The sequence below is a fragment of the Pelodiscus sinensis genome, chromosome 2 (assembly GCF_052426305.1).
Source record: "Pelodiscus sinensis isolate ZL-2025 chromosome 2, ASM5242630v1, whole genome shotgun sequence".
NCBI classification, from domain to species: domain Eukaryota; kingdom Metazoa; phylum Chordata; order Testudines; family Trionychidae; genus Pelodiscus; species Pelodiscus sinensis.
This window is the reverse complement of record NC_143053.1, coordinates 148,685,352-148,702,017: the sequence shown is the minus strand read 5'-3', so window position 1 is coordinate 148,702,017 and position 16,666 is coordinate 148,685,352. Positions and strand designations below refer to the sequence as shown.

The following is a 16,666-nucleotide window of genomic DNA, read 5'->3' as shown; positions in this document are numbered from 1 at the left end:
CAGGCAATACCATGTCATACCACCCTTATTTCTGCGCTTCTAGCACTGGTGCTGCCTTCAGAGGTGAGCACCTTGCTTGCAGCCACTGCTCCTCCACTCTGCCTTCTGAGCTGTTTGGCTAGAGAGGAGATGCTGTGTGGACTTCCCATCAAATGCATTCCATGCCTGTCAAGACACAGTGGCCCCGTTAAGGACAGAAGGGGCCCTTGTGATGATTTAGTCTGACCTCCCTCACCATTGATGGCTACACACAGAACCTCACCCACCCACTCCTGAAATAGGTCCCTAACCTCTGACAGAGTTACTTACATGCTCAAACCATGGTTTAAACACTTACAATTACAGAAAATTCACCATTTACACTACTTAAAACCCTTAAGAGCCATGCCCCATGCTGCAGAGGAAGGCAAAAACCCCCAGGGTCTCTGCCAGTCTGACCCGGGGAAAATTCTTTCCCTACCTCAAACATGGCCATCAGTTAGACTGAGCATATCAGCAAGATTCACCAGACACTTGGGAAAGGATTCATTATATTAATTCAGAACTCTCCCCACCTAATGAACCCTTCTAAGGCCATCAGCCATATTTGCTGATAGCAGTTAAAGATGGGCCACATATTGTAAGCAACTTCCTCATACCACTCCCCACAAAACGTAATACCATGCTCAGTTGTAGCATTAGGTGGTTTTTTTGCTCCCATTGCTCTCCCTTTGGAGGCTGTTCCAGAAAACCACTCCTTTACTATCCTGTACAGACTAACTCGGCTACCCCCTGAAACACCTCTGATAGTTAGACACCCTCCTCTAATTTTGAGCTTAAACTTGATGGCCAGTTTAATATTCATTTGTTCTTATGCACCTACCTGACAGTGAGACATCAGAATTACAAACACCAGAGTTATGAAATGACCAATCAACTACTTACCTCCTTAGGAACCAGAGGAACACTATCAAGCAGCAGCAGAGACCAAAACAAAACAAAAAACATCCAAAGCCAAATAATTTACATTGTATTAAATGTAAATTATTAAAAATGGGAAAGCATTTTTCTTCTGCATAGTAAAATTTCAAAGCTGTATTTAGTCAATGTTTAGTTGTAAACTCTTGAAAGAATAATCATAATGCATTGTTCAGCATTATGAATATTTCAGAGTTACGAACAGCTTCCATTCTCAAGGTGCATCTGAAAGACATAAATAGAAGCTCCGAAGCAGGGAGGAGGGTGGGACGTGGAGCACCCACGGGGGGGACACATCTCGAAGAACAGACGTTACTGCACAGGGTGAGTAACTCTTTTCTTCATCGAGTAGTGTCCCCGAGGGTGCTCCACTCGAGGTGAGTACACAGCAGTGGTCCAATGTTACATGAGTGCTTCGGACCTATCGCCTTCGGGCTGTAGACAAGACCGCCTGAGCTACCCTCGAATCGGAGGTAAGTATGTTCGCAAGGGCATAGTGTTTAGCGAATGTGAGGGTAGACAACCAGGTTGCCGCACGGCATATGTCCTGCAACGGTACTCCGTGAAGATAGGCAATGGATGTTGCTATGCCCCGGGTGGAATGAGCACGAAGACCGCTCGGAAGAGATTTGTTGTGCAAGGCGTAACATTGTATGATGCAAGCAACGACCAAACGGGAAATACGCTGTGCAGAAAGTAGTTTGCTCTTGGAGCGTTCGGCTGTAGAGAGGAAAAGCCGCTGAGACTTCCTAAAGACCCGAGTTCTGTCAAGGTAAAAAGGCCAGTGCTCGCCTGACATCTAGGGTGTGTAGACGTGCATCTTCCAATGAGGAGTGAGGCTTTGGGTGGAAAGTCGGTAGAATTATGGGTTCATTTATTTGCTTCAACATATGGAAAGAAGAGTTGACCTTTGGCAAAAACGCTGGTTGGACACGCAGTACTGCCGCATGACTGAAGAATTGCGTATACGGCGGGTCGGCGGAAAGAGCTGCTAATTCGCTTACTCGATGCGCCGACATGATGGCAAGTAGAAACACCGTTTTCATCGTGAGTATCCGTAGACCACACATCGCAAGCGGCTCAAAGGGCAAGTGAGTCAGAGTGTCCAATACTAGAGGCAAGTCCCAAGGCTCTGGTGGAATCCTGTGGGTCGGATACAGGTTGCCTAACCCCTTCAGGATTTGCGCGTTTTGGTGATAGGGTGGGCGAACACTGAATAACCGTCAACGGGAAGACGGGAGGCTGAAATTGCCGCTAGATGAACCCTTAGGGAAGAAATAGTTAGTCCCGTCATCTTCAGATGCATGACATAATCCAGTATCTGTTGTATAGACGACGAGTGAGGATTAAGATCCCTTGCCAAGCACCACGAATGGAAATGGCGCCATTTATAGAGATAGGATTTGCGCGTTGTACTGCGCCTTCTGTTAATCAACACGCGTCTCACTTCTTGGGAACAGGAGAGTTCAGAAGCTTGGAGCCAGCTAGGAGCCATGCCGTGAGGTGCATGCGGTCGATGGCTGGGTGAAGAATTGTGCCGTATTTCTGAGATAGCAAGTTGGACAGTTCCGGTAGTCGTCGTGGATAGGCCACTGACATTCTCAACAGCTGTGTTAACCAGATCTGCCTGGGCCAGAAAGGAGCTATCAGAATCACTGTTGCGCCGCCCAGTGCTATCTTCTCCAGAACCCTCGGAATGAGTGGAAGAGGAGGAAAGGCATATAGCAACTGGTGACGATCCCAGTCCAGGAGGAAGGCATCCCCGAGAGAGTCCATGCCGATGCCTGCTCGTGAGCAATACTGAGGACATTTCCTGTTGTGTTGAGTGGCGAACAAGTCCACCTTGGGAAAACCCCATTGCAAGAAGATGTCGCGGAGCACCTTGGGATGCAATTCCCACTCGTGCTTTGAGAGGAAATGCCTGCTCAGAGTATCGGCGATTACATTGTCCTTGCCAGGAAGGTATGCTGCAGTTATGGTGATACCTTGTTGAATAGCCCAATTCCACAGGCGCACAGCCTCCGCACACAGGGAGTGGGAATGTCCCCCTCTCCCCGCTTGTTGATGTAATACACCATGCATATGTTGTCGGTGAGAATCTGTATGGAGTGACCTCGGATGACGGGCAGAAAGTGCTCGCAGGCCTTGAAGACTGCTCTTAGCTCAAGAAAATTTATATGTTGTAGCGATTCCTGGGGCGTCCAGAGACCCTGCGCACGGTGCTCCTGAAGGTGGGTGCCCCAGCCGAGCAGAGGGGCATCTGCAGTGATTTGTAGAGATGGTTTTCGGGCATGAAAGGGGACCCCCGTTAGCATGTTGTTGGGGCTGTCCCACCATGTCAGGGAAGTCCGCACCTGACTGGGCAGAGAAACCACCCTGTTCATACTGTGCACCCGGGGCGTGTACACGGTGAATAGCCAATGCTGAAGACTGCGCATATGGAGTCTGGCATGTGGAACCACATATGTGGTGGCTGCCATGTGTCCCAATAGCTGCAGACAGGTAAGTATTCAGGACTTTGGAGAAATTGATATTGATTTTACCAGGTCCTGTATGAGTTGGAACCTCTTTACCGGCAAGTATGCCCTCACGGTTAGGGAGTCTAGTCTTGCTCCGATAAACTCCAGGTCACGAGTAGGTGTTAGGAAGGACTTCGAGATTGATTATGAGTCCGGGAGCTGTGAACAGAGTGGTAGTTACAGACACTGTCCTCGTAGCCTCGTCGAGTGTGGAAACCTTCAGCAGGCAATCGTCCAGGTATGGAAAGACTGTAATACCGAGGCGTCGCAGGTAGGCCGCCACTACCGCCAGGGTCTTGGAGAAAACCTGTGGGGCCGCCAACAGTCTGAAAGGCAGCACGCGATATTGATAGTGGTCGGACCCCACCGTGAACCGAAGGACTCTTCTGTGCGCCGGGTGTATCGTTATATGGAAGTAGGCGTCCTGAAGATCGAGAGTAGAATCCTCTCCCCAAAAAGGGTGTCGGCACCCTTTTCACTGCCCCTAATATGAAAAGGCGCGACACCTCTCAATGTAGAAGAGTCTCGTGAGAGGGGTCCCTGAAAAGGGACGGGGCAGGGGGGGAGAGAGGGGGAAGAGAGGTGAAGGGTGAAGGGAATGACATATCCTGAAGTGATTACGTCGTGAACCCACCGGTCGGTGGATATGAGAGCCCAACGGTGTTGATAAGGCCTGAGACAATGATGGAATACGCCTTTTGTGATGTCTAGAGTCTCTGTTAACGGGGTGGTCCGAAGTCCCTTGATCAACCCATCAAACCTGCTGTCGGCCCTGCTGCTGGACAGACGTCTTGTTAGGTTGCTGGCGACGCTTCTGGGGCCGTTGTCTTGGCCTCTGTTGCTTGTATGGCCTGGTGCGCGGCGTCGCATACGAGAATGGTCTTTGCCTATTGTAGGGTATGTATCTCCTACATTTGTGGGGGGGGGGGGTGTACATCCCTAGCGTTCGCAAAGTTGTACGTGTATCCTTGTCCGAGTGGAAAACTTGATCTGTTGACTGAGCAAATAGCGACTTGCGATCAAAGGGCAAATCCTCCACCTTGGCCTGCAACTCCTTGGGAACAGCGGCCTGGTGTAACTAAAACGCCCGACGCATGACAATGGCTGAAGCTGTGGATCTAGCAGCTGCGTCAGCCGTGTCAAGGGCGATCTGCAAGGCTGTTCGGGCGACCGTATAGCCCTCTTGTATCACCGCCTTGAGAAAATGACGTTTGGAGTCCGGCAAGTGCTCAAATAGAGGGACCAGTTTCGAATGGTTGTCGAAATCGTGGTTTGCTAGCTGTGCCGCAAAGTTACACATCCTCAGAGCAGACGTGGAGGAGGAATATACTTTCCTGCCCAAGATATCCAGTCGTTTGGCCTCCTTGTCGTTTGAGGCATTCTTGTTCTCTGCTATGCAGCATCCACAACAAGGGAGTTAGACTGAGGATGTGTAAACAGAAACTCCATATCCTTTTGAGATATGACGTACTTCTTATCCGACCACTTATTAGTTGGTACCGATGTGGCCAGCGTCTGCCAGATGTTGTTGGTGACCTCCAGTATAGCGTCAAAGGGAAAAGCGAGCTTTGACTTCTGGGAAGGTTGTAGATTAAGCAACCGATGTTGTTTCTGCTGCACATCCGTGGTCTGAATGTCTTGGGATTGTGCAACCCTCTTGAAGAGCTCCTGGAACTGCTTGTGGTCCTCCGTAGGAGACAAATCCGCAGGGATAACTGCATCATCCGGCGAGGATGAGGAACGCTGCGCCGGGGAATCAAGGCTCTGCTGTCCCTGAAGAGGAGTGTGGTCCTGCTTCTCCTCCTGATACCGTGAATCCAAATTCAAATCCCCAGCCGAGGATGGTGGGGCAACATAAGGGGTAGACTCGTCCAGACTGTGTGGAGATTCATGCCGAGAAGATTGTGGTGACCGCGATCGCGAATACCTTCTGCGATGGGATGAACGAGAAGAGCGCTCATGATAACATCGGTCATCCCTCTGGCTGTGGCAGGGAGAACGGCTGTATCTTCTGTGTCATACCGACGAAGGCACTCTGTATGTCTTGGGGACCTTGGTGAAAGGGATCTCCTATAGTAGCGTGAAGGAGATGGCGAGTAGTAGTCCCGATAGTACCGACGTGGCGGTGAACGATGAGGTGACCTATAGCAGGGTTCCGTAGAGACAGTGTAACGATGAACACAACGACGGCAATCAGCGTGGGAGGAGGTAGGTGAATCAGGTCCAGGTGAGAAGGTGACACGGTCCGGCGTTAGTGACGGAGTCCGGACCCTTGCAGATTTTTGCTATGCTTTGGTTGGCACCGAGACATTGCAGGCAGACTAAGGAGGTGCTTGTGGCAGAACAGCAGGCAGTGAAGAAGCCTCTGCCACTTGAACGTCGGTAGAGTAAAGGCTCGGTGCAGGTTGATCAGCCGGGAATGTGAAATCAGGAGACTGGGCTGGCAGAGACTCCTGCTGCGGCGGTGCATCCGGTGCTGATATGCCTGGCACCAAGGAGCCTGAAGCGGCACCTAGGGAAGGCGCTGCGGGTGCCAACACAGGTGTCTCTGGCCGCGCATGTGCTGAAACTCCTGGTGCCGGGGCTTCTCTTGCCGGCTCCGCAATGGCCGTTAAAGCCGTTGCTGGCACCGACTCCACTCACGACCCCTTCTTGGGTGTCAGAGCGGAGCTTTTGAGGCGGGCTGCCGTTGCGGCAGAAGAGCTACGGCCCTTGCCCGCCTTGTCCGCGGGGAGTCTCGGCGCATATCCAGAGCTCCCTGACTTGTCCGCAGTGCCGCCCGGCGTCCCGTGGATCTTGCGGGCTTGCCCAGCATGCCCAGTAGATGCAGAGCGTGGCTTGGAGACCTCAGGAGCTTGGAGAGCCTTGTTAAACAAAAGGACTCTCAACCTCAGCTCCCGATCCTTTCTGGCGCGAGCTGTCATCTTCGCGCAGTGGGCACACTTCGCTGGGACACGAGCGTCCCCGAGACATCTGACATACCAGGAGTGTCCATCTGAGATGGGGATAGCCTCCTGGCACTGGAGGCACTTCTTGAAGCCAGGTGATCCTGGCATCCTTGAGTCCTTTACTGTTTAATCAGTCTGTTAATCAATTTCAGGAAGGCACGGACTGGCCACTGAAGAAAAACAGTTTTTTTTGTTTTTTAAACCAGGAAAAAAAAGAAGGGAATTACAACTAGAAACAGTATAACAGATAACTATCTATGACTAAACCAATCAACTAACTATAACTAGGAAATTTCCTTTTCTCCTCGGAGAGGGGAAGGGAGCCTAAACTAACTCCGTCTGTGGCTGCGGACGGTTGGAGAGAAACTGACAAGACCAGACCGCGCTCAGATGAAAGGCACGAAGGGGCACTCGTGCATGCGCGGTCCGGTAGGGGGGCTACTGCTAGTGAAAATTCCTCCGGTTTGCAGCGCCGGGACAAGCCCAGCACCTTGAGTGGAGCACCCTCGGGGACACTACTCGATGAAGAACATTAGTACAGGTGTAGCCTAGAGAAGATGCTTGCTGATGGGTTGTAACGTAAGTTGGCTCAAAAAATCAATTTCCTAAAAAACAGATTTGACAATAACCAAGCAAGGTTTGAGGAAAATGAGTAAAGTGGAGAGACACAATCAGGGTTATATGTCCTAACTTATGTTGCAATCATGTTCTATCGCTACCTGGTTATACAAGGCTTGCTGGTTTGAGATCTGAAACTGCAAGCTAGCAGTAGATTAAACCTTTCTACTGAAAAGGGTGGACAAGAATTGACCCTGGCATTTCATTTGCGGTCTCAGCAATGAATGAAATGAGCAAGGGAAGGCAGGGTTGTAGATAAAAATGCCCATGACTATGAAAAGGTACATGGTGTTTCCATTTGGCTTTCACGGCTGTTCACTGCAGAGATATGCCACATTTGTGTCCTCCAGCATGACCTTATTTATTCACAGAAACACAGACTGGGTAAGAAGGACCTTTATATTGGAGAATTCTTGCACTTCCTTTGCCTGTGTCTCCAATGAGGAAGCAGCCTCTTTAGTAGGTCCTGGTATGTCCTGTAGTCATCCTAGAGAAGACACCCAAAACTTCATCACTTCATATGGTGATGTTGAGGAGGCTTACACAGATGGCTGAGACAATTTCTTGAGCCTTTTCCCCAGGAGGCTCTGGCAAGTGAGTTTGGTCTTGCATGATACCAATGTTGGTACATGGATCAACTTCCCAAGTTTCTTCCCAAAGATCTGGAGGGTTCCAGTAAGGATGACTGGAACCACCCAACGGTTGGAAACCCAACCTCTACCAGTCCCTCTAGCAGAGAGGTAAGTCACTGGACCAGTAAGGCCTTTTAGGGATCAGAAATGCAACCCTCTCAATGAAGGTGAACAATGCCTTCTGTCCCAGTAGTGAGGGGCATAAGACCCAACTTGTGTCTCCAAGGAAGAGGCTGTGTCTGCTGACCAGGGAAGTGCCATAGATTGGCAGTGCCTCTCTGGAAATATAGGCACAAGAGAACATGCTGGGCTTGCCTCCTGATACCAATTAAGAAGAGGCTGGATGGAATAGAGAAGACTCACATAACCAGGGATGAACAACTATAACAAGTTGCTTATATGCTGGTCTCAGAGTAGATGACACCTGCACCACCAGAGAATCTGGTACCAAAAGTCATAGTAAATCTTGCACTGCAGTGTATGCCTCCAGTATTGTCAGTACCAAGAGGGTCTGCTGCTGCAAAGGGATCAAGTACTCTGGTCTGCACTCCAGAGCAGTTTTAACAGTATCAGTTATCCACACCAGCATCTCTCAGGACGTTCTGCTTCATTTCCTAGGATGCTTGCTGATGTGGTGGCAGGGACCCCCATATTTTGTGATACAAGTCCTTTGAAGGGTCTTGCTGATGGTTTCTTTATTGGTACTGGGTACAGAGAGCAGTGCTAAGACTCAGCAACATGTGAACAAGCATTCCTTAGACGTACTTAGTATCCACTCCAAGCAGGCAGTCTGAGGATGATAGGCCCTCACTTCTGTCTTTTTTGGTTCAGGGCTTCAAGTCCCTACAGATCTGCTTCCTGTCCCAAATGTGACCCTTGCTGAGGCAATTTAATCTCTGAGAATGAGGGTCACTCTCCAGCATAGATGTCCCGTAGCTGCTGCAAGACTTAAAGCCTGGAGACTGAGCCATACACCTCAGTAGACGGTCAGTACCCAGAACAAGTGGAAGCCAATAGATCCACTAAATGACACTAACTACATTATAAAACTACAAAATTTGAACACTAGTCATGCCCCAACGACTGGCTGATCAAGGATTTATCATGCACAGCAATACTATCATCCGTTAAGATGGCCATTTCTTTTCCTGCCACTGGGTCTTCAGCTAAAAATAAGGAAATCCACATTAACACCTTTACAGAAAATAGGAATTTATAGGGGCATCCTTGACAGTCAAGGGTTAATGTAGGTTTTCTTATATCTAATGGCAGGAAAAAGGAAATGGCTATCTAAATGGATGTCGATACTGCTGCCTATGATCCACTCTTGATCAGCCAGTCATTGAAAGTACAGGACAAGCTATAGAATTGAACTGGGTGAGATCTCTGGACAGTTTGTGATTGCATGATATTTTGCCATCTGGAATTGCAGGGCAGTGGGTGAGCAGGATTTCTGTGCAAAGAAGTACAAGCACTTTTGGTCTTTGTCATAGGAGGTAGACTTGCTTAACTGCTTGTTCACTGGGAGAAGTCAGCATCATTAGAGGGAACATAATATTTATCAGCCTGTTTGCAAACTAACAATCACAGTAGCTGTTTGCCACTCTCACTTTGGATGGTGTTGATGATTGTAAATTTTGAGCAACTTGTGTTGAAAATCCTTGAATTCTTCACGTGGTATTTGAAGAGCAACTGTTACTCATTCTGATGTGCAGAAATTGCTGGAAGTCAGCCATCCAAAACAATTGAAGAGGAACTGAGAGGGCAGTTTGCCTGTAGCCCTAAAAAGCCTCATCGTGCAGCATGAATATGTATAGGATACATGTGTGGGCTGAACAGACATTGCCAATGAAAAATCTGATCGAAGACTCAAGAGGCACATGCACAGCTGAAATAGAGCACCGATAGGGCTGCTACTCAAAGATTAACAATAGTCATAAAAGGGACTGGATATTTATATTGACCAAGAATATCAATTGTTATAATTATGAAAGTTTAGAAGTGCTTCAGATCATAAGCATATTACTGAAGATCAGGATGACACCTATTCAGGAGGGAGATTATCCTACAGCTGCCTGCACCAGGCTAATTATGCCTTCTTCTGAAGTACATAGTTCTTGCCATTGTCCAGATTCTAAACTAGATGCTTTGGGTGTGTTCCAGTAGGATAATAACTATGTTTCCATCCCAACAAGAGACAGCATTTGAACTTAGGTAGTTATCTGTTTGAGAAACATTTCACAGTTGAGAGGCAGGAGTGTAAGAAGTTCTTGGCTATAAAATGGGAGTTAGAAAGAAATTTTGGAATAAATAGATAAATATATGGTGGAGGTGGAGGCTGAGGCCAAGAGGCATACTTAGTTGATTGAGCCTCCTGGTGCTTTGCCATGTATTCTGAAAAGTTTCTCCTGTGGTTGCACCTATGTTCCATCTTTGCAAGCTGGAATATTGGCTTATAAAATGAGTTTTGTAAAGCAACAATCCATTAGAGCATCCTTAGTTAAGTGAATTACAGTTTGAGAACCTGTGTATAAAATACTTATTTCCTGCACAGGGAAGAAAGCTTAATCCCTATTAGTGGTGTTTGCAGTACGCCAAACAGTCCATTTCACTTTTGAATGTGGTAAACCTTCCACTACAGTTAGCTACAAGCCTAGCCAATTTCCTCATTATTTCTTGGACATAGAGGAGAGTGGCAACCTCTAATGCAGTCACTCATCTGCAGTAGACAAGACATCAGGAACATACTCTAAACATCTATCACTGGTACAAGGTACTTAAAGTCAGTTATGGTGGTGCAGGTTCAGAAACCCCCTCATTTCTCTTATGCCAGGGTAGGGAGTAGTTGGCACAAGCATTTTCAAGCGATTTCTGCCACCCTTATGCCAGCAGATTTTTCCTTACACAAAGGGAATTTGCCCCGATTTACACCACTAAGTGGCATAACGTGACCATAGTAAATCAGAGCAGTCTCCTCTCCAACTATTGCATTTTGAATATTTCCACTTTTTCCTTTGAAAGACAAGACAGATCACTTACCTACTTTGAAAAAAGTAGTTTATTTTCATTACTTGAATCTTTCTACTGTAGTGTTAGCACTTAACATAAGCATCACTCTTCTACTTTCCTATTTACAATCCATTGTACTGTATACGCTACCAATACAATACATAGTTTTCAGAAATGTAAGGGAAATGCACAATTTTGTAACGTTTAAAAAAACATCAAACTCATCTGTACAGGATTCTCAAGTTTTATCACCCAAAATGCAGAATTTATACAAAGCATTATTCCACACAGCTCCAGAAGGGCAGATGCTACATTAACAAGCAGCAACAAACTTACAGAAATACAATAAAAATACAGAAAATAAAGTGTGTATTTTGGACACAAGAAACAATAGTTAGTACCACTGAAGTTGTAAATTTAGCAATACCTATATTTTCTAGAAACATGTAATTGCAAACTTGGAGAATGTTGTGAAAAATATTAAACATTATATACACAATGAGGTAAATGTACCTTGGTCTTTTAAGAGGTAATTTAAGTTTAAAGCAACTGACATTGAATCTTTTCTTTTACATGTAAAATAATGTCAACACCTTTGTAACCATTTCTATGGCACACTATAAACAAGGAGCTAACTTAAGGAGATTTCATGGCACTCAACTCACAATTATTTTGTAAAAAAAATAAAATAAAAAAATAGCCTCTTACTTCACTTGATAGCTTAATGTCCCCACAGAGTCAATCCCAATGTTATTATCCCTATATACAAAGTCCTCATTAGGATTACAAGTGAATGTAATTTAGTTTGGGGGCAAAAGAATGTGAGCGCTGAATAAATTGCTTCTAAAATATCCCAGAATTCCAGCTTTCAAGGTTGGAGAGTCCCTGAAGAATTCCAGCATCCAAAAAAGGATGCGAGTCTTTTCAGTACTAGTCCATTCCCAACAATCCTTCTTATGTATGTCCATAACCATCTGGCCATGCCTATAATCTGAAGTGAGGCTTTAGTGCTACTAAATTGTCAATTTAATAACATACATGAACCTTGAAGAAATGCATGTAGTGTGTATGTTTATTTACAATAAACATTTGCATCAGTATTTCTCATATCAAATTGTTTTGGTATATCCTTGAGATGATATAAAATTAATATTTTGAATGCTAAAATAGTTTGGTCCCCCTGGATTTCCAAGAGCAGATCTGATGATTTACAAGTTTAATTTTAAAAAATATTAATGTGTCTGTGTGCACATATGCAATTTTTACACAAGTAACATAAAATATAATATCCGGACACACCCATTTAATAAAAGGTGTTCAGATTGTAAGCACAAGAACAAACTATTTGTGATGTCATCTGAACCCAAAATACACATAGGCTTATTCACAATATTGCTATTATGCATTTTAGGATATCATTCACCTGTATATGTCTTCATAATAATCTTCATTAAAATTGGGCAATATATCAATTCACCCTTTTTTATGCATTAGTAAAGTCAACAGCAAACAAATACCTGCTACTCAAGCAGATATTTGTAATTGTTAAAAACCTAGTTTCAGGGCAAAGATGATTCCTGGATTTTTTTATATTTCATGTGTTTAACAATTTTAAGAGACATTCAGACAGAAAGGGATACAGCCTGTATCTTAAGAGTTTGTTAAAATCCTGTGAAAAGATATACTTGTTTGAGATGTGAAGGTTGAGTAAATCTGTGCACATTTTTTCCCCAGAGTTCTAATGACAACACAAACTCTTTGTTCTTGCAATTATAACAAGGACACCAGAACTCTATGGGTGTGTATCCAAAGTCTTTAAGCTTACTACTTTGTGTATGTAAGATACACATAGCATATGCACGCATAATTTGAGAGCAGCTTTTAGCTTCTTAATTAAAACAAGCCCAAATATTACAAATAATCATCTTTAATTACAGATTAAGTTAATTCTTGTCTTTTCAAATAATACTGTTCAAGGAGAAGAAAAAAGGAAAGACTGAGAAACTGAAAAATAGATTTCTTGCAAGTGTAGAATGCAAAGAGTAAAACTTTTATCTTAAAAACCTTTAGTCCTCTTGCTAGTTTAGACAAGAGTATGACAAACATTTTAATAAAATGCCACTTAATTAAAAATTCTTAGATGTTATTAGAACTTATACATATGATGCACAGTTAAAAAACATAACACTGAATTAGATAACTTGCATACCATTTAAATTCCTACAGTGGTTTAAGAATCAGATCTTGCTGAAAGAAAGATATTCCAAGAATAATGTTGCTACATGCCAAATAGAGTGCTAATTAGGTCATTAAGCTAAGGAATAATTCAATTTTTGAATTCAGTTTTGAAATGATAAGTACCATAAACTTTGTATGTTCATAGTGATTTGCATTAGAAAGACTCCGAAGTGGCACTTACTGGTATAGTACAATCTATGTTGAAGGCAATGCAATGTGCTGAATAAGTGAAAGCACAACAGCGTACAAAATATAGTTGCATAAATTATGTTCCCCACAACTGAATGAGGTCATTTTTGTAAATCAAGGTAGGTGTCCAATAGATGTAAGCTTAATATCTAGAAAGTTATACTGCAATAGTACATTCAAAACCTGAATAAAAGAAAAAGCTTGCAGTGGGGTTCAGAATACTCAGTTGTACCAACCACTAATAAAAATCACTTAAGACCCCTCAATGCATTGTATGCAATTTTGTGAACCAGCTCCAATACCTTAAAAACCATCTTCATGTCTTCAGCACAGTTAATGAAAGTTAAGACCAGTAATCAACTTTTAAAATAGTTACATGTTAATAAAAATAAAGCTAGACTACACAATGTTTTGTAAGTGTCCTGGGAAAGAAGTGTTCATAGTGCACAAAAAAGACCCAATCACCTGTATCACGTTCACAGAAATCCTGGGGCTAGTAACTGATGTTCCTATAAAATATCAAAAGGCGGCAATATCCTTCTGTTCCCTCGGTGAGGTAGAGCTAATAACCTTCTGTACATGCCATCCAGGTTCAGATATGGATCTTTCAAGTGCACTTCAGTAGTAAATCCAGGATTACATTTTTATGCCCTCCTGTTGACTGAGCTGTGATAATGTTTTCTTAATGCGTAAAGCTGTTAGCCTTGCTGCTCCATTAGCATACCAACATTCACGCATAATTTTGGCCATTACTCGTAATGCCTGTAAAAAAAACAAAACCAAAAACAAAAACAAAAAAAACCCCGTGAAATATAAATTTGAACTTTAGCCAAGATGTAGGACACCAGAAAATAAGTCTATTTACAGGGATGAAATTTCAGTACTTTTAAAAAAAAGAGGGGGGGGGGGAGCGTGCCCTGGAACTTGGAGGGAAAGTTAACTATAATCCTTATTCTTAAGTATTACAAAACTCCTGAATCATTGCTCCTAGTGTGTATTTAAGTCAGAATGCTACAACACCAAGGTGATAGATAGCCCAGAAATACCAAAGACAGAAAGATCCCACTTAAATAAAGAATGATTACTTACCTATAACATCAGGGGTTTTTTTTTTTTTTAAAGATGTGTTGTATATATTCTACTCTATGCATGCATGAACTCAGTGCACTCAAGCCAGAGACTGTGTCAGCAGTAAGCACTGAGGCAGCACATGAACCTTGAGTGTCCTCATACCTCCAACCATAGCCTCTACGAGCCACAGGCAGTGAGAGAACTGGGGGCTTTGGAGGGGTGAAGAGGAGAGAGAGGTCAAGGCAGAGGGGAGTCCTGCCCTGTATGTTCTCAGCTGAAGGCATGTTGACACTTAGTGCATATGCACTGCCCTCATGGGTACTACTGACCAAAAACATATCCCAGAAGTGATCTGTGCATACATAAACATCTTGATGAATCAGATATTCTAGCTATATACCGGAAGTACTCTAGAGGGCAAGGGAGAGTGGAAAATACATAGAAATGAAGGACTTGGAAGACCTCAAGAACTATGAAGTCCATCTCCCATTGCTGCAGCAGGACATAACACATCCCTGAGAGGTGTTTATCCAACCTGTTCTTAAAAGCCTCCAAAGATGGGAAATTCCAAAACACCCCCTGGAAGCTCATTTCAGAGCTTAGCAACTCTTGCAGTTGGAATTTTTTTTCCTACATCTCCTTTACTACAGATCTACTTTGCATGCTAGTCTACAAAGGAAGCAGATGTGGTTATGCTCAGAGTCTATCTTACTAAACAGAAAAATATCATAATGGAAAATTATATAACTCCATGGTACACTCATATTTTGAGTGCTGTGTACTGTTCAGAATGCCTTTTCTCAAAAGCAGATATTAGAATTGGAAAAGGTGCAGAGAAGGGAAACAAAAGTGATCGGATGTATGAACAGCTTCCATATGAGGAAAGATTAAAAGAGACTGGGACCTTTCACCATAAAAGAACTCAGAGGAGTAAGTGGAGATTATGATAGATGTATAAAATCATGACTGATGTGGGGAAAGTGAGTAACATAAAAACAGAACATAAGAACGGCCGTACTGGGTCAGACCAAAGGTCCATCTAGCCCAGTATCCTGTCTGCCGACAGTGGCCAGCACCAGGTACCCCAGAGAGGGTGGACCGAAGACAATGATCAAGCGATTTGCCTCCTGCCATCCTTCTCCAGCCTCTGATAAACAGAGGCCAGGGACACCAATACTATCCCCTGGCTAATAGCCTTTTATGGACCTAACCTCCATGAAATTATCTAGCTTCTCTTTAAACTCTGTTAGGGTATGTCTACACTACCACCCTAGTTCGAACTAGGGTGGTTAATGTAGTCAACTGAAGTTGCAAATGAAGCCCGGGATTTAAATATCCCGGTCTTCATTTGCATCTTGCCGGGCACCGCCATTTTTAAAGCCCTGGTAGTTTGGACTCCGTGCCCGTGGCTACACGTGGCATGGAGTAGGTAGCTCGAATTAGGCTTTCTAATTTTCTGGCAAGGAGTTCCACAGGTTGACTACACGCTGTGTGAAGAAGAACTTTCTTTTATTAGTTTTAAACCTGCTACCCATTAATTTCATTTGGTGTCCTCTAGTTCTTCTATTTAGGGAACTAATCAATAACTTTATCTGCCCTCTCCATACCACTCATGATTTTATATACCTCTATCATATCCCCCCTCAGCCTCCTCTTTTCTAAACTGAAGAGTCCCAGTCGCTTTAACCTCTCCTCATATGGGACCCGTCCAAACACCTAATAATTTTAGTTGCCCTTTTCTGAACCCTTTCCAAGGCCAAAATATCTTTTTTGAGGTGAGGAGACCACATCTGTACACAGTATTCAAGATGTGGGCATACCATAGTTTTATACAGGGGCAGTAAGATCTTCTGTGTCTTATTTTCTATCCCTTTCTTAATAATTCCTAGCATCCTATATGCCTTTTTGACCGCCGCTGCACTCTGTGTGGAAGTTTTCAGAGAACTATCCACGATAACTCGAAGATCTTTCCTGATTTGTCATAGCCAAACTAGCCCCCATCATACTGTACGTATAGTTGGGGTTATTTTTCCTGATGTGCATTACTTTACACTTATCCACATTAAATTTCATTTGCCATTTTGTTGCCCAATCACTCAGTTTGTTGAGATCTTTTTGGAGTCCCTCACAATCTGCTTCTGTCTTGACTATCCTAAACAGTTTGGATAGTAAGGAAGTATTATTTGTATCTTCACATAACACAAGAACTAGGTATCACTCAACAAAATGAATAGGAAGCAGGCTCAAAACCAATATAAGGAAGTACTTCACACAATGCACAGTCAACTTGTGAACTTCTTGTGAGTGGAAGGCTAAAAGAATAATGGGTTCTAAAAAGAATTAGATAAATTCATGGAGGAAAGGTCCAACAATGGCTATTAGCACCAACACTCAGGAATGCAACCCCACAGCCTACGTGTCCCTAAATCTCTGCATGTTAGAAGCTGGGGCTATATAATAGGGGATGGATTACTTTGTAGTTGCA

At 44.1% G+C, this 16,666-nt stretch overlaps 2 protein-coding genes across 8 annotated transcripts in view; one reads left to right on the top strand and one right to left on the bottom strand.

The window, feature by feature from the left end:
• LOC102462793 (TGF-beta receptor type-1) overlaps positions 1-16,666 on the bottom strand; it is a 232,374-nt gene that overhangs the window by 147,056 nt on the left and 68,652 nt on the right. For 2 of the 3 annotated variants that reach the window (XM_014581783.4, XM_014581784.3), the window contains exon 9: positions 10,715-13,872. The exons of the other annotated variant lie outside the window; for it this stretch is intronic. In XM_014581783.4, the coding sequence (XP_014437269.2) occupies positions 13,747-13,872 (126 nt within the window). In that variant the 3' untranslated portion in view covers positions 10,715-13,746. Of the gene's footprint in view, positions 1-10,714; positions 13,873-16,666 lie in introns of those variants that run through there. 3 annotated transcript variants of the gene reach the window in all.
• LOC149525349 (uncharacterized) overlaps positions 1-16,666 on the top strand; it is a 56,934-nt gene that overhangs the window by 5,588 nt on the left and 34,680 nt on the right. The gene's annotated exons all lie outside the window — the stretch shown is intronic.